The 27,392-nt window shown below is 42.3% G+C and overlaps 1 protein-coding gene across 1 annotated transcript; it reads right to left on the bottom strand.

Annotated features, from left to right (window-relative positions):
* Nucleotides 1-225: 225 nt before the first annotated feature.
* Nucleotides 226-26,765, bottom strand: FZD4 (frizzled class receptor 4). Its single transcript, XM_073612955.1, has 2 exons — nt 25,954-26,765; nt 226-6,868 (listed from the first exon to the last, which is right to left on the bottom strand). Exons 1-2 carry the CDS (start codon nt 26,194-26,196, stop codon nt 5,540-5,542), a joined length of 1,572 nt encoding a protein of 523 aa, XP_073469056.1. The 5' UTR covers nt 26,197-26,765; the 3' UTR covers nt 226-5,539.
* Between the last annotated feature and the right edge of the window lie 627 nt (nt 26,766-27,392).

The raw sequence follows: 27,392 nt of genomic DNA on the forward strand, positions 1-27,392 counted from the left end.
GCACAGATGTCTATTTAAATCACACCTGAAATTGCCAAAAGTAGTACAGAAATTACTTTCGGGAATCGGTGTGGTGCCACAAAGTCGGCGGCACGCTAATTCGGACGGTTCTATTGTGTCAAATCCCATGTCAAATCGCATCAATGTGAATTTTGGGTTTGGGTCTAGATGTGCTTTAAAAAACAAATTCCAGTCTGGGGTTCCACTTCAAACAAGACAAACGGCTAAGCAGCAGAAAATGTGCTTTTATTTGTTTTGATAAAAAAATTAAATATAAAAATTTGTACAGTGATAAATTAGACATTTACATATCAATAAACATATATACAAAATATAACACCCATAAAAAGCAGTGTCTATATTTTCCACAGAAGTTTCACAAATTCATGTCTAACATGAGTAGATGACTTGTACCTGGAGGGTCACGTCCACGCGTCAAAAGATGTTTCGTCAGCAGTACAAGCAAAGCGCTGAAGGCCTCATTTCCACCTCAAAATAATAATGCGCTGTTTAAGTGTCCGCTAGACTTCTAAGGCACAAGAATGATGGCTCTTTTAAAACTCACACTGATACAGTTGCACGGGGAAAAATACAACTCCTAGATAAATGATCTTATAAGACTGAAAGTCTCAATCAGCTAAATAAATTCCAGCTGCATCAAAACAAAAGACGTACAAAGTCTTACAGTTGGTTTTCTTTAGAAAGCAACCACAAAACGCCTGTCCCCCTGACAGCATGCTGCAGAGAAGCACCCTAACTCTGTGTGGAAGCAGTGGTCTCTCTGCAGAGGTCATACACACCCCTGGCTGAGTCAGACCTTTAGCTCTCCAACCAGCAAGCTCATGCTCCGATGAAAGCTATAGTTCTGACTCAGCAGGGGGCTTGTTGGACCTCTTCAATGACTGTGCTTGATGTTCCTCTCTTGCAATGCAATCCGGACTGATCGGATTGACTGACGAAAAAAAATAACAAACGTCATTTATAAGATTGTGCTATGCTGGCCATACACTATCCTGAAAAATCAGCCAAAATTCAGTCATTTAGACAGTTTGTTCATTTTTCAGCCAGTTAATGTGCACAAAACTGATAATCGGCGGGACGTTTTTGAGCTGAAAAAACGAAGGACAAGTTTGGAAATTTTTCTGCCGAACGAATGATAAATTGAAAGGTTAATGTGTTTCCCGTCCGAACTGTCTGTACTAGGTATAGGTAAAAAAAAAAATGAACAAAAAAATGCATTCATTTATGTCCACTGAACGATTTATCGCTCATTATGATGGTGGCACTATCGTTTGCGCTCACGGCCGAATGTTCGTTTTTTCGAAAATGGGTTTGGCAGATTTTTAGTAGTGTATGGCCAGCATTAGCAGGCACCTTGCAGAAGAGACATACTACGGGGTTAAAACTGGAGAATGCAAAATCTGGTGCAGCTGTGCATGGTAGCCAATCAGCTTCTAATCACAGCTTGTTCAATTAAACTTTGACAATAAAAACTGGAAGCTGATTGGTTTCTATGCAGAGCTGCACCAGATTTTGCATTCTTCAGTTTTAGTAAATCAACCCATATGTTTCTTATGCAAATAAAAACTTCTTACCTTCCTGCTCATACACCTGAGGGGTGTATTTTAAAAAAAAACTCACAAAGCTATTTGCCCTGCGAAACTACATGTACATTTGTTCTGTGCGATTGCCAGAAAAATTGAATGTTACTAGGCTATTTTCTCTAAAGGTCTAAGGTAAATCATTCATAAGAATAGCGTAAATCAGGAAAATACTGCATTATCGCCACATGATGGTGCTGACAAACACAGCAAATAAGTATTCATTTTATATGATCATCAGCTCCATCTAGTGGCCATAATGCAATATTTTACTGATTTACACTCTTCCTATGAATAAAAATAAATAACATCCGACCTGAAGAGAAAATAGATATGTTTGATTTTGTCAGCATTTGCACAGAAATAAGTGTGCATGCAGTTTTGTAAGATGAATAGAATAGCGCTGCAAGTTTTTTTTTTTATAAATACACCCCCTGAGTTTTGCATGCTCAGCTCAGGGTACACTCTCAGAATGCATTAATGCCAAAATGAATAAGGTTCAATACTAAGAAGAAGATTTTCTCGCTGAAAAAGGCCCTATACTGTGTGCGGCCAGATGTACAAAAAAAAAAAAAACACTCAATCGCTTCCCTTTATTATTGGCATCACATACTATGGGATGCCTATGCCTTGTTCGGCCTTTACTGGCCATCAATCACACAGCTATTCCTTTAAAGGACCAGGTTGATGTAATGTGCAATTAGTGTAAATTAGGGCAATTAAAATCAATTTGTTAGAAAAAAATAAATCCACAGAGAGTTTTCTGCATGGTCTGGCTGCAATTTTGATCACAGCTTAGTGGGGGCTGTAGAAAAATATGACCTCACTAAGGAATAAATGGAGGGGACAGAAGGAGGCCATGTTGAGCCGGCATCAAGCAAGTCATATGTATTACTGTTCATACTCTGCTGCTGTTTGACAAGGTCATTATTACCACCACTGCAAAGCTTTGCGTAGAATGAGTCACTGGTGTAGAGGCCAGGTGGCATTCAAAATATCCAAGTGACCCTAAAAAAAAAATGGCGGAAGCTTTATACCTACTAGATGGCGCCATGCAAGCAGCACAAGACTTTACATTTCTATAGCATCAGAAAGCCCCATTAAAGAGAACCAGTCACAGTTGTATATTAGAGTCTGTATAAATTACTAAAGTAATTGTAGAGAAAAAAAAAAAATTCTAAAAAAAAAAGCAGCCAAAAGAAGACTCATTGGTCCCATTCACACTTTACCATGAATTGCACTAAGGCAGCCCATTCATTTTGAATAAACTACCAATGCACCACAACAGATGAAAAAATGTACATGACCCCCTTTTTAAAAATGCAGCACACTGTATATGCACTTTGGTGCGCATTGGACTGTATAATGTGTTATTCACAATGAATGGGACCACACTGCACATAGAGCAGGTGAGTTGTCATATGTTGTCGTAACGTGCAATTAATGCCACAAAGCATACTCGAAAAAAATCAGCATTGTGTCTGTACGTTATCCGCAGAGTTTATTCATTAAAAATAATAGCTATGCTATATGTAAGGCTTTGTAAGACGAAAAGCGTTAGATTTCTGCTGTATACTGTCTCACTTGATTTTTAATAAATATACTCTGCAGATTATGGATGGACTCCAGCGCTGACATTTTTGAGTATCAAGTGGATGGTGCTGAAAGGAGCCATGGTAGGAGACTGACACCCTCTGCATGGTGATAACAGCCAAGAGGTTAACCTAAGCTCAGTTTTTGGAGCCACAAGGTATACATGTGAATGGGCCCTAAATACAGACCTTACTGGTGGGCGGTGGGCCCTAAATACAGACCTTACTGGTGGGCCCTAAGTTTGCTCTCTGCAATTGCTACAGCTTTCAGGAGACACTTCAGTGTTCAGATGCCTGGTCCCCCTTCCCATGTTCTGTAGTTCCTCTCCTAGACCCCTACATCACTACTACACTATGTAATGACATAAGAGCTGGCAGATTGAATCACAGAATGTGGCGGGGGATGCAGATATCCAACACACTAGGAAGTGTCAGAAGCTGAAGACTCTTTTGGAGGCCGTAGCTCCTGAAAAGACCATTGGGAGGACTCATCACCCACAGGACAAGTTTTAAGGCTCTTTCTTTGCAGGCTGCATTTTTAGTGTCAAGAGTCATTTTGATATAACTTAGCCTAACTCAAGGTTGCTGCGCTACGACTCACATGGCAGTGAAGACAAGCAATGGCTGAGCTGCATGTTCTGCTTCCTCAGCAAATGTTGTGATTTTGAGTAAGCCCCCTTCACTCTTCCCTTCTGATCTTCTGAGAACTTGAGGGGGCTGATGGCATCTAATCTCAGAAGATGAGGAGCTGCAACTGGAAATCCAGAGTGTGGGCAAGGGTATTAGGGAGCAGCAGTGATTACGAAATGTAGACACCTAGTACCCAGTGAAAAGCTTACTTACATTATTATTAAATTTTTATTCAACTGTTTTTACTATTTATTTTTTTATTATATTTGCTGATATAGGCATCTGTGACAAGTGCTCTTCAGGCCCAGATCTTACCAATATAACCCAATAAAACTCATGCTCCCATCAGTTTCCATGGCAGTCTAAAGACACAGTTTTGGATTACACAGAGAAAGCACAGTGCTTGCTATAAGAAAATTGGTCTCCTAGGATGATTCAGGGACAGCTTTGTGAAGACTCAATGTAATGGTGCATATGTTTAGTTGTACATTGTAGAGGCTAGGGTTGACAGGAGGTTTAGCCCTACAGCTAGCAGCTGGCCACCAGCCAGGACATGTGGCCACCATTGAGAATTTTCTGACTGGGGGTCCTTCAATTATTTTTAGGTGTTTCCTATAGAAGCCTAAATGAATTAAGCAGTAAGGAATTAGTGAGTTGTGTTACCACCCGATGCTGAAATTTGGCTTTAGCATGTGCCACCTGTCTGCTTCTCATAGGTGTTCATTGTTTTTCAATTTCATAAAAGTGGTTTTAGCAGTAGGCTTGGGAAAGGATTTATATAGGAGTTGTCATTTTCTGTATTCTAATATGTTCTTCTCAACATTTGACCTTATATTTCAGAAAGGCACCACGCAAAGTATACTAAATCTATACACATTCACATAGCAAATAGTGCATTATTTTTCATTTCTTAAAATCCATAGGAGCCTTGGCTTTCTTCTATATATTTTCATTCATAATGCATTTTGAACTAACCAAAGATAAAAAAAAAAAACAAAAAAACAAATGCTAACCTCTAATCTATATGGACATGAATGTTTGTAATACTCCAACAACTGGGACTTGGTTAGGCCAAAACACACAAAAATTAAAATATTTCAGTTCATAAGGCACTTCAGAGGTAAACTCTGATTAGTTTCCAGTGTTCAATGGCTCCCTCTTTGTCATTTTTTTAATACTAGTACAATACAGCTGTATCTTTAAATATATTAAAATACACTTTGGGCCATGCTTACTAGGATGCAAAACATTAGGACATGTGCCCTGAACTTTAGCACTGCTCTTTAGACATGTCCCTCAGCCTGTTGTCTTGGAAGTCGCCTTCCAATCCTGTACAAGTTTTAAGACTTTGCCACACATGTAGCCTAAAAAAGAAAATTTGCTTTCATGCAGCACTGAAATACAAATATGAAAGACAGGACCATAAAAAGGCCCAGTGGTTACAAGTCACACAGAGCTGTCATGGGTGGTCAAGCCAAGCTCTGCTTTTTTCCTGAGGGCATCCACTTTTACATCTAGGTCAACCTTTACCTCTTAAAGCAAGGCATAAAGGAAGCCAAATGTACATTTCCAGCGCACCATTAAATTGCAGAGCGCACATCCTGATAAGGTCTGTAAGGTGAACCAATGTTTGAGGCCTTAGCCTGTAGTAACAGCAAGTTAGCTTGACTCATGGCAGTGTTCACACTCAAAAACAGGACTTTTTGCGACCATTGGCTATACCACAGTTTCATTCCCTTTGCCCGGTTTTACCCAAGCATCGGCCCTTTTCTTCCTTTTTACTTTCCCCGAGTTCACTAATCTATTTGAACACTTCTGCCACGTATGTAGCGTCTTGGCAGACCAGATCCACATACCCGACGTGATGCCCACCAAAAGGGACATAAATATCTTGAGCATCTCCACAGCAATGTTGGAGTCATCGGCTGTGTATCGGAAAACAGCCCAATTGGAGATCTCGTAGAAGTAGCAAGCGATCACACAGGTTGCTGGCACAGTGTACAAAACAGAGAAGACGCCGATTTTTACCATTAATCGTTCTAGCTTGTCTGTTTTGGTTCCGTCTTTTTGAAGATTGGACCTGATTTTAAATAATGCCACAAGTCCGGCTGCTATAAACAGAGTACCAATCACCAAGTAGGTAAAAAGCGGGGCCACTACGAAACCAGTGAGGGCATCAATGTTTTGGTTGCCAACATAGCAAAGACCAGTCAACTCATCCGCATCAACAAGTCTCATGATCAAGATTACAATTGTTTTTACGGCTGGAATGGCCCAAGCAGCGATATGGAAGTAGGAGCTGTGCATCTCTATAGCTTCATGTCCCCACTTAAGGCCTGCTGCAAGGAACCATGTTAGTGTCAAAATCACCCACCAGATGGAGCTAGCCATTCCAAAAAAGTACATGAGCAGGAAAATGATGGCGCATCCTGTGTTCTTAAGCCCTTCCTGGATGAGAACGGGTGCTGAAGCCTCGCCAAACTCACAGGCTATTCTGTCTCGGCCCACAATCAATCTCACAATATAGGCAATGCTATAAATATTATAACACATGCTCAGGAAGATGATAGGTCTCTCAGGATAGGAGAAACGAGATGAGTCAATCAAAAAAGTGAGCACTGTGAATGCAGTGGATAAAAAGCACAAGCTGGCCCACACGGTCATCCAGATGTCAGTGAATTCCTTGGACAAGCGCGTATAGAGACCCGCATCATAGCCGCACTTCAAGACACAGCTCATGCTTCTCGAAACCCAAGTGTATTGTTCGGAGTTTGGAACCATGGCAGTGCACTCTTCCCCAGGCTGCACAGATGTCTTGCTGTGCATTGGCACCTCCTCATCTCCAGGGCCCTCCATGCACATGTGCTTGTGATCATTCTGGGGTGGAAATTTGCTACAGTTCAAACTTTCTGGCCAAGCAAATCCAAATTCTTTGAGGACAGGCTCACACCTTCTCTTGACGGAAAGACACATGCCACCACAGGGGCCGATGGGGATGTTAATTTTCTCTGTACACATCGGAACGTACACAGAACACAGAAAGAACTGAAAAGAAAAAAAAAACATGGGATTAGGGTACATGAAAAATTTATGAAAATTGATGTGTAAGAAAGGTGTGTCAATGTAGTTGATACACTGGTGTAATATCTTACACCCATATCTATCTATCTATCTATCTATCTATCTATCTATCTATCTATCTATCTATCTATCTATAATATGGATAATGCAAAAGATAACACAAACTGTATATAAATATTTTCAATTTCAGAGTGCTCCCCGCCAGAACTCAGTGATCAGAGGTTGCAGCCATTTGCTGCGAGCGCAGATCGGATGCTGGCTTTCCAGCATGCTCGTTCGACAGAAGCCGGTCATGAGACCGGCTTCCATTGGACAAGGAGATGTACACGTGTCGAAAGTCAGGCGGTTCCCGCCGAACCGACTGTTTCTGGACAATTTTTGGCCCGTGTGTACCCAGCTTAGGTAACAGTGAAATTTCAACTGAGAAAGGTCAGAACCCACCACCTACCCCAGCAAGCTTGTGCTGAGTGACGGTGCTGGGTAAATCTCTGGACTGGATAGACAAAAATACAACTCCTTTAGCAAATAAGTTTTCATGAATGTATTTAATCTCTGTTTGCCCGGAGTTCAACTTTAAGGAAGGATCAGCCTAACAGGTAGAGGGGTCTTTGTGATTCAAGGTAAGTGAAGATGTAGGAGGGCTGAAATGCAAATATCTGGAGACAAGCTTTTCCAATTGTGTTTTTTCATTTGCTCAATTACTCCCCAAAAAATTGCCAACATGTTTCAAGAGTCCTAAGGTGACCCTCTTTTCAGGGCTACAACAAAAATCAAAATATGTTATACATAAGTCTACACATATATTTAGGCCCCTTTCACACTGGGGTGGTTTGCAGGCGTTATTGCGCTAAAAATACCGCCTGCAAACCGCCCCTAAACAGCCTCCGCTGTTTGTTCAGTGTGAAAGCCCGAGGGCTTTCACACTGAAGCGGTGCGCTGGCAGGACGGTAAAAAAAGTCCTGCGAGCCGCATCTTAGGAGCGGTGTGTTCACCGCTCCTTCCCATTGAAATCAATGGGACAGCGCGGCTATACCGCGGTAATACCGCAGCTATAGCCGCGCTGTATGAGCGGGTTTAACCCTTTTTCGTCCGCCAGCGGGGGTTAAAACCGCACTGCTAGCGGCCGAATACAGCCCCAAAAACGACGGTAAAACAGCGCTAAAAATAGCGCTGTTTTACCGCCGACACCCCCACCGCCCCAGTGTGAAAGGGGCCTTAGGACCCCCCAAAAAATGCACTGGCCAGTTCAATGCATAACTGAGCAAAAAACTAAAGAAAAACACAAGTGAAGTAGCTTGTCTCCAGATCTTTGAATGTTTCTACACTTTCACTTAAATTGGTACAAAGTTGATGGATTATTCAGGCTGGCTCGTCATGATAATGTTTTGGTAAATCTAAAACAGATAATATGGCAATTTGTTATTCAACTTGTAATATGTATCTTAACAGCCAAATATCCAGGAATAGAGAAAAATACAAAAAAGTGAATATTTTTCACTATCCATGTATGTTTTCACAGAATAATATAATATCTGACAACAGCATGATTAAAGAAACTGTCTGTGCTTGCTACAAAGAGACAGACTTAAGCTGGCCATACATTATACAATTTTCTTGTACAACTTTCCTTTAGATTTACCAAAACCATATAATATGAGGTCAAACCTAAAAACTTTCAATGTGAATGCAATCAGGCAGGCCCTTGCACTACATAGTTGAAGGTAAATCCAAAGGAAATTGAATAAGAAAATTGTATGGTGTATGGCCAGCTTAATGCCCCGTACACACAAGCAGAATGTCCGACAGAAAAAGTCAGACGGGAGCTTTTCATCATATATTCCGATCGTGTGTGTGCCTCATCGGACTTTTTACGTCGAAAATTCTGACGGACCTAGTAAGAGAACATGTTCTAAATATTTCTGACAGAACCAATTCCTATCAGAAAAAACAATCGTCTGTATGCTGTTCCGACATACCAAAAACGATGCATGCTCTGATGCATGCTACGAGATGGAAGTTAGTCCCGTCGTACGTGTTGTACGTCACCGCGTTGTTGACGGTCGGACTTTGGTGTGTACGCAAGACAGTTTCGGCGGAATTCCGTCTGAAAAACCTTCAGAGTTTTTTCGGACGGGAAAACCGATCATGTGTACAGGGCATAAGGCTAACTTCACACTGGCAGAGCCCCCCCAATGTTAAGGGCACATGTCCTGGTATGGTTTAGGAGGGTGGGGGGCGCTAGTTCGTCTACTCCCTTTCCTGACCTGCCAGGCTGCATGCTTGGATAAAGGTCTGGTATTGATTTTGGGGGGACCCCACACCATTTTAAAAAGAAATGTTGGCATGGGGTTCATGTCAAAATCCATACCAGACCCCACACCATTTTTCCCCAATTTTTTTGTTGCCGGAAATGTTTTTTTTTTTTTTTTTTTTTTTTTTACACTCATCGGTTGTTAAGGACTCGGCGGACTGCTTCTCGGCCCGCTCCTAAACAACCAGCTTTTGTAGGCATTTGTGGTGCGGTTTTAACAAGCCAAAAACGCTTGTCAACTGCGCCACAGGTGCGTATAGGGGGAGTGTATTTAATGCTCATTAAATGCTTAACAACTGCACCTATTAACGCACATTAAAGGAGTTGTAAAGGCAGAAGGTTTTTTATCTTAATGTGTTCTATGCATTAACCAGTTCCCGACCAGCCCCTGCAGTTTTACTGCATCAGGATGGCTCCCTTGGGCAAGCCGTCGTAGCTGTACGTCGGCTCTTTAAGACGCTGTAAGAGGCACGCGCGAGTGTGTCCCCCGGCGGGCACGATGACCACCGGGCATTCACAATTGCTTGTGACAATGCGAGAACCGGGATCTGTGTGTGTAAACACACAAATCCCGCTTCTGTCAAGGTAGAGGAGACGGATCGTGTGTTCCTACTAAGTAGGAACACTGATCGATCTCCTCCCCTAGTCAGTCCCATCCCCCCCCCACAGTTAGAAACACACTGAGGGAATACTTAACCCCTTGATTGCCCCCTAGTTTTTAACCCCCTTCCCTGCCAGTGACATTTATACAGTAATCCGTGCATTTTTTATAGCACTGATCGCTGTTTAAATGTCACTGGTCCCAAAAATGTGTCAAAAGTGTCCGATTTGTTCACCGCAATATTGCAGTCCTGATAAAAATCGCTGATCGCCACCATTACTAGTAAAAAAAATAATAATAAAAATGCCTGCAGCTCGAGTGCCCCCATAGCAAGCTGCTTGCTGTGGGGGCACTCAACAGGAAGGAAGGGGCGGGAGAGCCGAAGAGGGACCCGAGAAGAGAATCTGGGCTGCCCTGATGTTACAGAGCAGGTAATTATAACATGTTTGTTATTTAAAAAATACAATAAAACGAGACTTTACAATCACTTTAACGCTATAGGCGCGTTTGATAAGCATCGGTATTTTGAGCAAATGTGAACAAGCCCTTAGGGGTTGATTTACTGAGGTCAAACAACATTTTTACGATTTTTGCCTTTTTTTTTTTTTTTTTTGTTCTTTTCTCTTCTTTTTTCTCTTGTTTTTTTTTCTTTTTGAACTGAATATTTTGATATGTGTGTATATAGAGTTTTGGATATCATGTAAATGTTATATATGGACAAATGTTTTTGTCATTAGTTGACTGTTTTCTAATAAAATAAAAAAAATAATTTAATTATGAAAAAAAAAAAAAATGTTCACTTTTGCAAGGAACCTTACACTTTGCAAGGCAACCTTCCCCAGAGCTTAGTGAATGCGGTGAAAATTTTGCCATAATTGGATGGTAGAAGTCAGCAGAACTTCTCCTCATTCACTAAGCGCAACTTCCCTTGTAAGCGGAATAGCCTATTTGCCTTTAGTAAATCATCTCCAAAGCTTTGACCTGTATCAAATACTACAAAAAAAAAGTTTCACTAAACTTTTTCACTTTTTAAGTAACCCCATGCCTGGTACTCATCTTTTCAGTGACATTTTGTTTGGCAAACATAAGAGCGTCTCTCTTTAACCTGCGAGGAGCGCCATCCATTGAAAAGGCTGAGTTTAGAAATGTAATACAAGAGCTAATGTAAACGAAATACTTTCCTAATCAAGCCCGGGGTAAACACCAGTAAGAGCTCCTGGCGAACAATGATTTATTTTATATTCGGGCCTGACCTTTCAACTTCCAGGCAATTTTGCTCCCAAACTATCTCCTAGACCTGGAGTTTTGTTAATCCAATGTATCATAAACTGTTTGCTTTTCTTGATTAACTGCTGTGAATTATCATGTAGCTTATCAGCAATCTTCCCACCCATAGGTAAACCCAGTAGATGGACTCCATCTGGAAATCTTTCAACTGCCTCTTTGTTAAGGCTTCCCCTCTCTCCTCCACAGTCTCAATACTCACTTTCTTTTCATTTCGCTGTCTTTAAGCAATTATCACCGAGATCTCACTAATGGGGAATTCAATATGCCCTGTTTTTTTTTTTGTTTTGTTTTTTTTTTTATTTTAACAAGCTGAAATTAGCAGGCCTCCTAATCAGTCTCCCACAACTGAAAAAAAAAAAAGCTGAAGAAAATGGCAAGTAAATAGATCAGCCCTCACATTCCTGTGGAGCAGCTTGTCACTCTTACAAAGAGCTGAAATCCTTATATCAACAATGCATGCAAAGTGTCAAAGTGGATCTCCTTGCAGCCAACTATCCCCAAACCCGGAGCCAAAAATCATCGCTAGGTTGCACCAGTGGCTGGCAAGACTGAACGGTGCTTAAACGTTGGGCTGAAATATTACAACTAGGGATTGTGCAATCTTTTGGGCCGTAAAAAAAAAAAAAAATAGTGAGTTATTTTTATTATTATACAGAATTTATATAGCATAGAAACATATAAACATAGAAAAGTAAGGGCAGAAAAAAAAATGAGTAGTCCATCAAGTCTGCCCATTTTTTTTGTTTTGTTTTTTGTTTTTTTAACTTTATTGTCTGAGTATAGATCTATGTTTGTCCCAAGCATGTTTGAAGCCATTTACTGTTGACTGTATCACTACCTCTGCTGGAAAGTTTATTCCTATCATCAACTACCTTTTCAGTAAAATAATACTTTCTAAACGCAGGGGTCTCCATCTGGCGGCCCTCCAGCTATTGCAAAACTACAAGTCCCATCATGCCTCTGCCTGTGGGAGTCATGCTTGTAACTCTCAGCCTTGCAATGCCTCATGGGACTTGTAGTTTCGCAACAGCTGGAAGGCCACAAGTTTGAGACCCTTGTAAAAGCCTCGTACGCAAGGTACAATTGTTGGCCAACCAAGCATCTGATTTTTTGTCAAAGGGGCGTGTGCCAGGATCTTGTCTCACATACTAACGGTACACAATTGTCGTGCCACAAACGCGAACGTAGTGACGTACTACGAGGAATTTCAGCTCTTCAGCCCTTTGGGCCCCTTCTGCTAATTTTGTGTTTGGTGAGCATTGATTCCGAGCATGCGTGTTTGTACTTTCGACTTTTGTGTGACAGATTTGTGTACTGACCATACCAAAATCAGACAACAGACCATTGTCCGCCGAAAATTTACTAGCCTGCCATCCAACATTTGTTGGCCGAAAGTTGGACAACAATTGTCTAAAGGAGTGTACTATCGGTAATGCCGCATACACACGAGCGGAATGTCCATCAGAAAAAGTCCGATGGAAGGTTTTCATCGTATATTCCGACCGTGTGTATGCCCCATCGGACTTTTTCCGTCGAAAATTCAGACGGACTTGGATAGAGTACATGTTCTAAATTTTTCCGACGGAACTAATTACGAAACCCGCTCGTCTGTATGCTGTTCCGACGGACCAAAAACGACGCATGCTCTGAAGCAAGTACGAGACGGAAGCTATTGGCTACTGGCTATTGAACTTCCTTTTTCTAGTCCCGTCTTACATGTTGTACTTTACCTCATTCTGGACGGTCGGACTTTGGTGTGACCGTGTTTATGCAAGACAGCTTGAGCAGAATTCCATCAGAACTCCGTCGGAAAAACCTTCAGAGTTTATTCCGACAGCAAAACCGGTCGTGTGTACAGGGCATAAGATTTTAGGACAAAAGTCTGTCAACAGACAATCCCCTGTCACCAATCGCATTGTGTACAAGGCGATTCGTTTTGAGCATTCCCCCAGTTAGTTTGAGGTCATGTCCCCGTGTTCTTGATTTTAGTTTCATATTGAAAACACTGCCCATCTGAACCTTATTTAGCCTCTTGATGTATTTAACCACTTCCAGACCACCTGCCGTCGTTATACGTTGGTACTTTGACGTTGAATACCGTCGTAATGGCAGCAGACAGCTGCCATAACCCCAGTATTTTCTGAAACAGCGGGCAATCCGCTTTAAGATAAAAGTGGTCTCCTTGGCGGATTCACCGCGAGATTACTTTTAATCGGCAGCAGGAGAGGTGCACCCCCCTCTCCGCAATCCGGTCGTCTCTGCAGCTTACTGTAGCCATCGGTTAGCGGCGGAGATGATCCGATCCTTTCCCCTCAGAGGCACTAAGTCAAGTGAGGGAATGATGGCCCCCACTCGACTTAATGCCGTTGGATGATGGAAGCAACATCAAACGTCCTTTCCACCCAACGGCCTTAAAGGGACAGCCTTAAGATAAAAGTGGTCCCCCACTGGCGAATTCACCGCGAGATCACTTTTATCGGCGACCGGAGAGGTGCTACCCCCTCCCGCCCCAATTCCGGTCATCTCCGCCGCTTACCGGAGCCACTGGTAGCGGCGGAGACTATCCAGTCCTTTCCCCTCCGCGGCACTAAGTTGAGTGAGGGAATGATGGCCCCCCACTCGACTGATGACGGAAGCAACGTCATGTCACTTCCATCCAACAGCCTTAAAGAGACATTTTTTTTTATTGAAAAAAAAAATATATATATATATTTTTTTTTTTTTTTTATTGAATTTAAGAGTAAATGTGAGGTCTGAGGTCTTTATGACCCCAGATCTCACATTAAAGAGGCCCTGTCATGCTTTTTTTCTATTACAAGGGATGTTTACATTCCTTGTAATAGGAATAAAAGTGATCCAAAAAATTATTTTTAAAAGGGACAGTGTAAAAATAAAAAAATAAAAAGTAAAAGAAATAAGAGAAATACATTTAAAGCGCCCCGTCCCACCCTGCTCGCGCACAGAAGCGAACGCATACGTAAGTCACACGCATATATGTTCAAACCACACATGTGAGGTATCGCCGCGATAATTCTAGCAAAAGTCCTCCTCTGTAACTCAAAACTGGTAACCTTTTTAAACACCGCCTATGGAGATTTTTAAGTGTCAAAGTTTTCTCACCATTCCACGAGCAGGTGCAATTTTGAAGCATGACATGTTGGGTATCAATTTACTCGGCATAACATCATCTTTCACAATATAGAAACAAAATGGGCTAACTTTACTGTTTTTTATTTTTTTATTCAAAAAAGAGTATTTTTTTCAAAAAAATTGCCTTTGTAAGACCGCTGCGCAAAAACAGTGTGACATAAAGTATTACGACAACCGTCATTTGATTCACTAGGGTGTCTGAAAAAAATATACCGTATATAATGTTTGAGGGTTCTAAGTAATTTTTTAGCAAAAAAAAAAAACCTGATTTTAACTTGTAAACAACAAGTTTGAAAAATAGGCCTGGTCCTTAAGTGGTTCAAGGTTTCAATCATGTCTCCCTTTTCTCTTCTTTCCTCCAGAATGTAGCACCCATGGGTCCATAGGAGTGCATGGACCTTCTGACCTGATTGGATCGCCAAAGTGAAAGGGCCCTTAGAGAGTGTTGCAACTGTTAAGCCAAGGCTTGAAGGACATGCTCTAGCATAATATTTGTATCATGCATGAGTGAATGTGGGACGCGTGTTCAAGATGGAGACAACAGGAGGTGGTTAGTGGGTGATTGGAGCTTGGAGAAATGATCTTATTGTTGCCAATAGTAATCATTTCAGGGGAATAAAAGAAGATGGTGAAAAAGTTACATATTTAGTTTTAGTGTTAAAAAGTGAATGACCTTGAAAACAGAGACTGCAGAAACTCAGGAACAGTAGGGGAGTTAGATCAGAAAATAAAGAATTGAGTATCATGATTAAAGCCAGTCATCTGGCCATGGATATAGATCAGGGTTTCTCAACCAGGGTTCCGTGGAACGCTTGAGTTCCTCTAGAGGTTGCTAGGGGTTCCCTGAGCGATGGTCAATTTCTGCCTCTCAGGTAAGTTCTCAAGGACACCATTGATCTTTTTAGTTATCTGTAAGGGGGTAATTCTTCCCAATAACCACGAGTGTAAGAAGCATTCTTCTCATTGACCATCACACTAATGTATGATGAGTTGTAGATTTTTTATTTTTAGCAGGGGTTCCCCAAGATCGGAGAATTATTTCCAGGGTTCCTCTGTGTTGAAAAGGTTGAGAAAGGCTGATATGGATGGAAGAAAGAAGGGGTCCATAAACAGAACCTTGTGGAACACCCACCAACAAAGGGCAAAGAGTGTGCAAATAAACAAAGTCCCTTAAAACAGACAACTTGTATTTTTGCAAATGTTCACAGAATCTTGGCTGCTACACTTTCTGCCTACAGATAACTATCTGAAACCTGTCAACCGTACACTGCAGTTGAGCATTTCTGCTTAAAGAATTCAGTAACCAGGTAGTAAACATAAACTTTAACCTTACACTGAATTTTTTACCCTTGTGTGTTTGCTATTGCTTCAGTACAGGAAATATACGTATGCTGCGAGTTAAATGGATAAGGAAAATGGCCAATGACCCCGTTTTTGTTTTTTTCATTACGAGGTTTTTAAATTTTATGTTAAAGGGGTCTTGTCATTCCAGATCAATGGTCTCCAAACTGTGGCCAGAGGGCAAGATGCGGTCATTTGCTTGCCTTTATTCGGCCCTTGAGGCGCTACTCCAGCCATTGACACAAGGCACTAGTCCCCCCACTTGATATCAACAATGGGGCAGTATTCCTTCCACTGATACCAATGATCTGGCACTGTTCCTCCCACTGAAACCAATGATGGGACATTATTTCTCCCACTGACACTAATGATGGGGCACTATTCCTCCCACTGGTTCCAATGATGGGGCAGTATTCCTTCCACAGACACCAATGATGGGGCACTATTCCCCCCCCACTGACACCAATGATGGGTTTACTCTCAGGGCACTTTCTACTCACACAGGCCACAGTCCGGCCCCCTCAATGTCTGAAGGACAGTAAACTGGCTCTTTGTCTGAAAAGTTTGGAGACCCCGTTCTAGATTTTGTCACTAATAAAGAAGTTTGGCAAGAGTTTGAAATTGCTTATGGTGATATCATATTTGCTCTTTTCTCTTTCACAATCTTAATTTTGTTGGTAAATATGTATACGCTACTAGAGTAGGCCTTAAGTGTGAAAACTTCAAAAACACCTAAAAGTTAGCTAAACATGTGGCAATTTTCAGTCAATTTCAACAGCTTTCTATCCACGTGGAATTGCAGATATGATCACATTAGAAAATGGCATGTTGACTTCAATTAATGACCAAAATTGAGTCAATTGCAAAGTCGTAACGGGGCAGTTTATTAAACTTTTAGTGCAGTTTATTAAAAGTTTGATGAAAAAGGATGGCAATGTCCTTAAATGGGATCAGACGTTTCCTCGGGGCATTTCCAACCACAAGAGCTTGATAAATTGAATGTACAATAATATATATAAAGCGCTGTGTAAATTGATGGCACTATATAAGTACCTGTAATCAATAAAATAAATTCACCCCTAACCTCTTGTGGTCAAAACTAGAATTGTATGTCTTTGAATGCTTTGCATTTAACAAAAACTGTAATCAAAGGTTTGATCTCTCTCTATCAAAGTGGTTAACTTTAGCATTTCAACCACCTTCCATCCACAGAGAATCGCAGGTACGATCACAAGTAATCATATTGAAAATTGGTCAGCTGAGTTCAATCAATGGCCAAAGTTTGGTCAATTGTGAAGTCGTAACTGGGCATTAAATTGATAGCTTCAAAACGGTTTATGAAAAGTGGGATAAAAATTACGGCAATGTCTTTAAATGTGATCAGATTTTTTTTAGGGCACCTTCAACCACAAGAAGTTGGCAAAGTCAATCCTAACCTCCTGTGGTTGATCAAAACTAGAATTGTATGTCTTTGAATGCTTTGCATTCAACAAAAACTGTAATCAAAAGTTTTACCTCTCTCTATCAAAGTGGCACATGTATGGTTAGCTTTAAGATTCACTCTTGGAAGAACCAAGTAAAGAATCTGTTCCCCTCCCTGTGCCCTTCTCAGCATTTGTTTGCTATTTAAGTACAGGTGCACTTTAATAGGAACACATGTTACTTGCTAGTCTATTAGAACTTTAGACTGCATACGTCTAAACATTACAGCTATAGACAGACATACACTTAAAACTTCTAACTATTTTTAACCAGAGTCCTGTACTTACTAACTATAGGCTGATGGCCTAGACTTTTCAAGTGCACACTGCTTTGGAAATTTCTCTGTACTTACTGTACAGTACACCTTCTAACAAGTATATAACACATTAAATCATCACTTTAGTATGAATGATTGATTGCATACATTTTATATATTTGCAACTCAATATTACTCCAAGGACAGTCCAATCCAAAACTGATGTTTTGTTAATTCATGATTAGATGCTAAACCTCTTAGGTCCCTTGGTGGTTAGATTTCAGATCTCGAGTTCTCAGTTTTGCAGCAACAGTTATTAAGGGGTCTCAATTCCCCTTCTAGGAACTTAGATTTATTTTATGGAGAGTAGGAAAATAGAAATTGGGCCAAAGACAACCAAAACTCCAAGGCTGATGGGATCAAAATGATTTGATGGACATTTTGAGCCCCCGGGGTATACTATATATGTCAGTATTGAGTTGACAACATTTTTTGAGGATTGTTCACATAGTATTTTGTCCTTTATCACTTTTTTTTTATGTCCCCCCCCCCCCCCTGTATGCTGTTACCTCTCTTTCATGTCATCTTAACTCTCACGATAAGAAATCCAAGAACCCTTTTAAGGAGATCTTGCCTCTGGAGATTCAACAGATTAAAGAAGCCACAGTCCCACCAAACTCACACCTGTCACTGAAATATCCCTCTTTGGGATACTTGCCTTTTCAAATATGAATTACTGGCTATTCTATTACCATATAAAACAGGGTTCCATGGATCCCTGGGGTTCCTCCAGAGGTTGCTAAGGTTTTCTGAGCAATGAGCGATTTCTGCCTCTCAGATAAGTTCCCACTGACACCATTGCTCTTTTTAGCTATCTATAAAGGGAGTAATTATTACACCACAAGTGTAAAGAGCATTCTTCCCACTGACCATCACACTAATGTAGTGGTTTTCAAACTGCGGCCCGGGGGCTGGATGTGGCCCTTTGCTTGCCTTTATCCGGCCCTTGGGTCAGTGGTCCTCTCAGTGATACCAGACATGATTCAAACCACTGACACCAACGATGAGGCATAATTCCTCCCACTGATACCATTGATGGGGCACTATTCTTCCTATTGACACCAATGATGGGGCACTATTCCTCCCACTAATACCAATGGTGGGGCATATGCTTCCCACTGACACCAATGATAGGGCATTATTCATCTCATTGATACCAATGATGGGTCACTATTTCTCCCACTGATACCAACGATGGGGTGCTATTCCTCTCACTGGCACCAATGATGGGGCACTATTCCTCCCACTAATACCGATGGTGGGGCACTATTCCTCCTACTAATACCAATGATGGGGTACTATTCCTCCCACTGATACCAATGATGGGGCACTATGCGTCTCACTGATACCAATGACGGGGCACTATTCCTCCCACTGATACCAATAACGGGGCACTATGCTTCCCACTGACACCAATGATGGGGCACTGTTCCTCCCACTAATACCAATGGTGGGGCACTATTCCTCCCACTGACACCAATGATTGGCTGCTATTCCTCCCACTGATACCAATAATGGGGCACTATGTTTCCCACTGACACCAATGATGGGGCACTATTCCTCCCACTGGCACCAATGATGGAGCACTATTCCTTCCACTGATACAAATGATGGGGCACTATTCCTCCCACTGGCACCAATGATGGGGCACTATTCCTCCCACTGACACAAATGATGGGGCACCATTCCTTCCACCGATACAAGTGATGGGGCACTATTCCTCCAACTGATACCAATGACTGGGTGCCATTCCTGCCACTGAAGGGACACTATTCCTCCCACTGACACCAATTGGGCATTGTTCCTCCCCTGACACCAATGTCTGCCCCCCCTAAAGTCAACTGACCCTTTGTTTAGAACTTTTGGAGACCCCTGCACTAATGTATCATGAGTTGCAGATATAGTCATTTTTACCAGAGAGTTCCCTGAGACTGAAAAGTTATTTCCATGGCTACTCTGTGTTGAAAAGGTTGAGAAAGGCTGATATAAAACAATGTTTATTCATTACTGTTCAACAGTAATGCAAATTCAATTGAAACTGTATTAGTTTCCCACTAACACCTATTTATTCTGTTTTTGGAATGGTATATTTAGTGTAAACAGCTGCTGACAAAGAAGCTCTTGCATCCATTTGTAGAAGATACAGTTAAAACTGCAGACTGTGAGGAATGCAAATGCCCGCTTCATTCTGGCTGTGAGGGCCATTCAACTGTTACAGTTGGGGTCCACCCATGACAAAGCGACAGAATGCTATGACCAACCTGGAGTAAATGTGCTGCATGACTATTGAATGAACAATGGCCAGGCACCTGGATCCTACAAAGTCACCTGGATCCTACAAAGTCACCTGGATCCTACAAAGTCACCTGGATCCTAAAAAGTCACCTGGATCCTACAAAGTCACCTGGATACTACAAAGTCACCTGGATCCTAAAAAGTCACCTGGATCCTACAAAGTTACCTGGATCCTACAAAGTTACCTGGATCCTACAAAGTCACCTGGATCCTACAAAGTCACCTGGATCCTACAAAGTCACCTGGATCCTACAAAGTCACCTGGATCCTACAAAGTCACCTGAAACATACAAAGTCACAAGTCTGCAAACTAAGTTCGGCAAAATCACTCAAGGCATTAGTCCTGGTCAAAGACTAACAGCAGGTAAAGCAGTCAATGCAAACATGAGAACGTGTGTTAAATATTAACAAGAAAAAGGTCTATTTTATGGTAAAGTTAATAGTAGTTTCTCAAATGACTCATCATATGGGAATTCCACCAGGAAAATGGTCATTCAAAAATATTTTAAAAAATAATTATATTAATAATAATGTTTAAAGTAAACGTATTTATAATGGGTCGCTCTTTCCTAAACGAATACATATTGCAGTTTCTGGTATACGGTATGTTAGATATACCAGGTCGTTTCTTAGACTGCGATGACTGATAAGAGCTTGAGTTCCCGGTTTTGCCCACCTGCTGCAGCCAGAGCCAAGAGAGTCCCACTATACTCTTACATTTACTATACTGTACGGAGATGCGAAAGGAAGGATTGAGACCATTAGGAAAAGGGGTGATAAGTCTGGAACTAAAGAAAAAAAATACTGAACCTCTCCACCATTGCTACTACCAAAGTCACCAATGCAGCAACCCATAAATAAGAGGAGGCATTGGGGGATTCAACATCAACCCTAAACCACAATCAGTTTGGAGTCCTCATTTAGCAACTTGTAGCTCTGCAAGGAGGTGTCAAGAGACTGAGGAACTTATGGGTACCATGAGATGCCAAACGACCATGATTTCCAGGGACTATTATGCCTCTTTCACACTGGTGGAGTCCTCCAGTGGACTCGTCTACTCAGCAGAGGATCTCTCCAATGATCTCTGCTGAGCAGGCAGATGACAGGTCCGTGTCCACTCCGCTATGCAGAGCAGACACAGACACAGCCAGGTGTCCTCTATGGCAGAGGTCTCCAAACTTTCTAAATAAAGGGCCAGTTCACTGTCCTTTAGATTTTAGGGGAACTGGAATATGGCCAGTAGGAGTAGAAAATGTTCTGGCATCAGTGGGTGTTAAAAAAAAAAAAAGGGTAAAATTGTGCCATGCCTTTGCCGTCAACGGGAGGAATAGTGCCCCATTGTTGGTATTACTGGGAGGTAGTGCCCCATCATTGGTGTCACTGGGAGAAATGATGCCCCATTGTTGATGTCCGTGGAAGGAATGGTGCCCTGCCATTGAATAGTGGGCGTGAGAGGAAGTATACCCCAGAGTTGGTATCAGTCAAAGCATTTGTGCTTCATAGTTGGTGTCAGTGGGAGGTATAGTGCCTCCTATCAGTGGGAGGTATAGTGCCCCGCATCAGTGGATGGTATAGTGCCCCGCATCAGTGGGATGTATAGTGCCTCTTATCAGTGGATGGAATAGTGCCTCATATCAGAAGAAGGTATAGTGCCTCATATTAGTGGGAGGTATAGTGCCTCGTATCAGTGGGGGGTATAGTGCGTTGTATCAGTGGGAGGTATAGTGCCTCGTATTAGTGGGAGGAATAGTGCCTCATATTAGTGGGAGGTATGGTGCCTCGTATCAGTGGGAGGTATAGTGCCTCGTATTAGTGGGAGGTACGGTGCCTCGTATCAGTGGGAGGTACGGTGCCTCGTATCAGTGGGAGGTACGGTGCCTCGTATCAGTGGGAGGTACGGTGCCTCGTATCAGTGGGAGGTACGGTGCCTCGTATCAGTGGGAGGTACGGTGCCTCGTATCAGTGGGAGGTATGGTGCCTCGCATCAGTGGTAGGAATGAAGCCCCAAGGACTGGGTAAAGGCAAGCAAAGGGCAGCATCTGACCTGCGGGCCATAGTTTGGAGACCACTGCTCTATGGGCTGTTGGATGGATCGGATGCCTGTTCATTTCCACCCGACCCGATCCGCCGAGAAAGGATCCCCATCTGTCTGTTTTTAGTGGACCTGGTCGGATGACGACGGGTGTCAATAGACACATGTCCATTGACATCCACCACTCCATAGAGAACAATGAGTGATCCAATCTGGTCCATCTGAAAAAACTCACTGGTGGACCCGATCGCTTTGTCTGTGACTGTCTTCATCTTACAGTTTTCTTAGTGTTAAAAACTTGTCAACTTTACAATAAAACTGTTTTGTTTTGTTTTTCCAGAATTTGTCACATAAGATTGTATATATTTTTAAACAGAAAAAAACTCATGACGTCCTTAAAGTCTTTGGCCCTCCTTCCACACCTGAGTGATTCGAAGAGTATTTCCTGAAGGGCTCCAGCACTAAACACTCAGATTTCTATGTTATTCTATCGTGCTCATTCACATTTGAGCGATGTGCTCAGGTACAGGAGCTTCTTTTGCGCACAACCGCACAATTTTGGCTTCCAATTTACTTTAATTGGAGCACCTGAAAAGCTTTTTTTTTCATGCAATTTCACACCCAACAAGCATCTCCTTCCCCACAGTCCCTAGCTTTGGCTAACGCAAAAACACTCAAGTCTGAGACAGCCTGGAAAATGAGTAAAAAAAAAAAAAAAAAAAAAAAAAAGCGCAAAAAAAAAAAAAAAAGTGCGAATCCAGGATTGGGGCCAAAATGCACAAGCAAGCCCAAAAGAAACCCCTGTACTTTTAATGAAGGCTGAGCAGCATTGCGAATGGACACAATAGAATAACATGGAGGTCAGAATGATTAGCATTAAATCGCTTCTGGGCCTACTGATGATAACAGCAGCACATGGAAACATATTAAAAAAAGCGCATCAGCACATGGTACAAAGACATACGAGGCCTCATGCACACTGTTTAGCCGCAAAAAATGCGTGCAAAAATTGCAAAGACGCTTCCACGGAAGACTATGGAATCAAAGATGTGTACCTTTTCGAGGGACTGACCGCAGAGATGTGAATAGCCTGTACTAAAATCAAGGGGATCCCTATTGCTGGTCGTTGTTGCGCCTAGGCTTACGCACACAAACAAGTGCAAAAATGCACAAATGTGAATGGGGGGGGGCTTAGCATGCACTTTAAGAAGCAGCAATAAACCTCGAAAACATGCAGAAAAAGATGCTGTCATTTAAAATGCAAATCCATCAAAGGCTAGGTTCACACTTATGCGTTTTGCAGCACGTTTTCATTTTTGCAGAAACGCACTACAGTCCATTTAACATGATTTCCTACAGGTGGCATTCACATCTGAGCGTTTTCAATCGGTGTGTTTTTTTGGAAAAGACCAGGGATTTTCTTTTTTTTGTGCCCGCAGCAGGTTGCGTTTTTTTGGTTACATAGGCTTCAATGGAAATGCAGCAGAGACGCATCAAACATTTGTTGCTGGTTTCTCCAACAGACACCACCCAAAACAAATTAAAAACGCATTAAAAACGTGTGTCAGAAAAACATGCAAAACACACTGGGAAAGCACATCAAGCACAGCCTGCATAGGTGTGATCCTAGCCATAAGGCTAATGCCGTGTACACACGGTCGGACTTTTCGGCTACAAAAGTCCGACAGCCCGTCCGACAGACTTTCGACGGACTTGCGGCGGACTTGCGGCAGACTTTCTAACGACCGGACTTGCCTACACACGATCACACAAAAGTCCGACGGATTCGTACGTGATGACGTACACCGGACTAAAATAAGGAAGTTGATAGCCAGTAGCCAATAGCTGCCCTAGCGTCGGTTTTTGTCCGTCGGACTAGCACACAGACGAGCGGATTTCTGGGTCCGGCGGAGTTACGACGTAAAGATTTGAAGCATGTTTCAAATCTAAAGTTCTTCAGATTTGAGGCTGAAAAAGTCCGCTGAAAGTCCGGGGAAGCCCACACACGATCGGATTGTCAGCCAGCTTTGGTCCGTCGGCGTCTGTCGGACTTTTGTAGACGAAAAGTCCGACCGTGTGTACGCGGCATTACGTTCACATCTGTACTTTTTATGGGCATTTACAGATCGGCAGAAACGCACCACAATCCATTTATCCTTATTTCCTGTGGGTCCCGTCCACATCGACCGCAGTTTTCTGAAGTTTGGAAAGGATGCAGAGACTTATTTACAGGCAGCACGGTGCGTTTTTGGCTTCATAGACGTCAACTGAACCCCATCAGAAACGCATGTACATACGTTTTTTGGTAGGGTTTTGTGTTTAAGGCTGGGTTCATATCTCTGCATGTGCGGTTGATGCGTATTTGAGACCTGTTTTCCGGTGTGTTCTGCGTTATTAGTGCATTTTTAATGTGTTTTTAAAGCGTTTAGCATTTTTGGGATGTGTTAATGTTTCTAGGAGGAGGTGTCTGTTGTCATGCAGGAAAAAGCACTAAAAAAGTATATACATGCGTTTTTCATGTGTTTTTGATTAAATTTCATTGAAATCTACGGAGCCAAAAGCACATCATGCTGCATTTAAAAAAAAAAAAAGTCTCAGCACCTTTTCCAAAAACCCACTGCTGGACAGTGCATAGATATGAAAGGGACCCATAGGAAATTTGTTTAAATGGACTGTGGTGCGTTTCTGCAAATATGAAAACGCACTGCAAAACGCATAGGTGTAAACCTAGCCTTAGGTCTATACTTTTTTTTTAGTGCATTTGCAGAGCTGCAGAAAGGCACCAAAGTCCATTGTATCTTATTTCCTATGGGTCCCGTTTTATGCAGTTCCCTGCAGAGCGTTTTTGGAAAAGGTGAGGGGCTGTTTTACACGCAACATGGTGCGTTTTTGGCTTCATAGCCTTGGAACCACATCAGAAAAATGCATTGAACATGCATTTTTTTGGTAGGGTTGTGTGTTCAACAACCTCTCTTCGTCCTACAAAAAAAAAGAAAATACAGAGGTTCGCACTACAAAAAAAGTCCTCCAGATCCGATCCGGATGCTTTTCTGCATTCGCTTTTTTCATGCGTTTTTGATGCATTTCTAGATGCCTTACAAATGCTTTTTTCTGCTTTTTCCTGTTTTTTTTTTTTCTTTTTTTTAACTGTACTGGGGTTCAGTGCTTTATTTTAAATATTGTTAATATTATACATGATTTATATAGTGCCAACAGTTTGCACAGTGCTTTACAATGTGAGGGCAGACGGTACAGATACATTACAATTCAATACAGGAGGAATCAGAGGGCCCTGTTCCTTAGGGCTTACAATCTAAAAGGGAGCAGTTCTGTGAAGTAAAAAAAATGCTGCATGTTGTACTTTTTTTTCTGAAACTGAAAAGCACTGGAACTGACCACACTGGTGTGAACTATGCCATTGGAACCAATATAACCTACTTTCCATCCTTTTTTGATTCAGAAAAAAAGCACTGCAATGCATGTGGTGTGAACTGACCCTGAGAGCAGGTTCACACCAGAAGCAGTCAAGTGCGTTTTTTTCAAAAACGCATTAACGGTAGATTATATGGGTTCCAATGGCCCTAGTTCACACCAGTGTGGTCAGTTTCAGTGTGCTCCAGTGCAAAAAAAAAAAAGTAGCAATGCTGCATTTTTTCTGCACAGAACTGTACTGAAACGCGGAACGCATCAAAAATGCACCGGAACGTATCTAAGACACATATTTATATATATATATATATATATATATATATATATATATATATATATATATATATATATATATATATATATATATTTGTAGTACTACAAAGTTCCATGTATATCTATTGATATATTTATTTGCTATAACTGTTAGCCCTCATGTTGCTATTTGAACTCTTTTAATAATAATCGTTTGTAAACAAAAAAAAAAAAACACAATACAGCAAAAAATAAAAAATAAAAAAAAACTCCCAAGAAACTTTGGAAAAAAAAAAAGAGGAGTAAGAATCGCATTGAAAACGAAAGCCCGCCAGAACGCATCAAAAACGCATAGAAAACATGCATGCAGAAACGCATCCGGACTGTGTTTCTGTGATGTGAACCAGCCTTAAAAGTGCATCAAAAACGCACCAAAGACGCATCAAGCGCACACGCATAAATGTGAACCTAGCCTATGCCAAGCCTTGAGCCCCCAGCTTTGGTACCCCACTCCATCCACCATAAATGATGCTGTTGCTGGCCAGATACCCACCTGCAGCTGGCTGGAGCACCCATACTGGATGAGAGGGGTGAAGGTGGTGAGCTGTAGCTCGGCATCCGTCTGGAGTTCATGCCCCACCAGGTTGGGCATCTTAGTTACATTGTAGCCCAGGTTCTGGCACATGGAGATCCTGATTGGGTCGCAGCGCCTCTCCTCTTCCTCCCCGAAGCTGTAGACCTCCAGGCAGCACAGTGCAGGCAAGTAGAAGAGAAGCGACCACAGCATAGAGCCCATCTTCTCAACCCACCGATCCTGGACACCATGCAACAACTTGTGGGCTCCGAACACCACCAAATCCCCCCCAAAAATAGAAGACTTTGGTGAAGTCCTCTTCAGTAGAAATATCCCGGGATGATGCAGAACCCGACAAAACCCTTCAGGAACCTTGAAAAGTTCTTGGATGGTGGGACTGCTCTTCAGCCCAGATCCTGAGATGCTGCAGAACCCGACAAAACCCTTCAGAAACCTTGGAACGTTCTTGACTGGTAGGACTGCTCTTCAGCCCTGGTCCTGAGATGCTGCAGAACCCAACAAAATCCTTCAGGAACCTTGGAAAGTTCTTGACTGGTGGGACTGCTCTTCAACCCAGATCCTGAGATGCTGCAGAACCCGACAAAACCTTTCAAGAGCCTTAAAAAGTTCTTGGCTGGTGGGACTGCTGCTCAGCCGAGATCCTGGATTGCGATCCACAAGTAACCAACCCAGAAAAGTTTGTAGAAGTTTCCTGTAATAATCCAAAACAATGGTGAGCCTCCTGATCGCAGAGCTCTATAGCTGCTCTCCCCTGCAGGTTGTCTGGCTGATCTAGCCGGCTGTGCGCTGCTCCTGACTTGTACAGAGAGAGGAGGAGGCAGGGGAGGGATGGATGGAGGCTGAGACTTGCTGCTCCCAGGGTACGGTATCCATTGAGGCTCACATCAGCCAAAAGGATCTCATGTTTCCTTTTTCTCTACAAGCTACAATGTTCTTTCATTAACTCCTCCAGCGCCAAGCTGACCTGTCCTCCAGCAAAAAAAGGGAGGAAGCCTCCCCCCCCTAGCTCTGGCCTCTCATATGACCTGAAGGGTTAATGAGGCTTCCTCTGCTGCTAAAGGGAATTTCTCTCTAGAGATTTTCACACTGGTATCAGATAAACTCTACAGACTGTAATTTCGGGATTCCTAAGGATTTGGTCTGGGGATGGTGTGTTTGTCCTGGACTCAAGTTACACTGTGTGAAAGGGCACCGCTGGCTGCTTTTTACTAGGGGTCAAGCAGGGAATTCACACTGTCCTCGCTATGGAGACCCATAAAGATGGCCATTGGGTTGCGTACTGGCGCAGTACGACCGTTCAGCTGGTTTTTCGTTCAGTCGTTCTGTGAACACACGTGTTCTTATTTGCTGGAGCGTACACTCCATTCACCCCTTTACACTTATATATACCCCTTTAC

Source organism: Aquarana catesbeiana, linkage group LG02 (genome assembly GCF_042186555.1).
Source record: "Aquarana catesbeiana isolate 2022-GZ linkage group LG02, ASM4218655v1, whole genome shotgun sequence".
NCBI classification, from domain to species: Eukaryota; Metazoa; Chordata; class Amphibia; order Anura; family Ranidae; genus Aquarana; species Aquarana catesbeiana.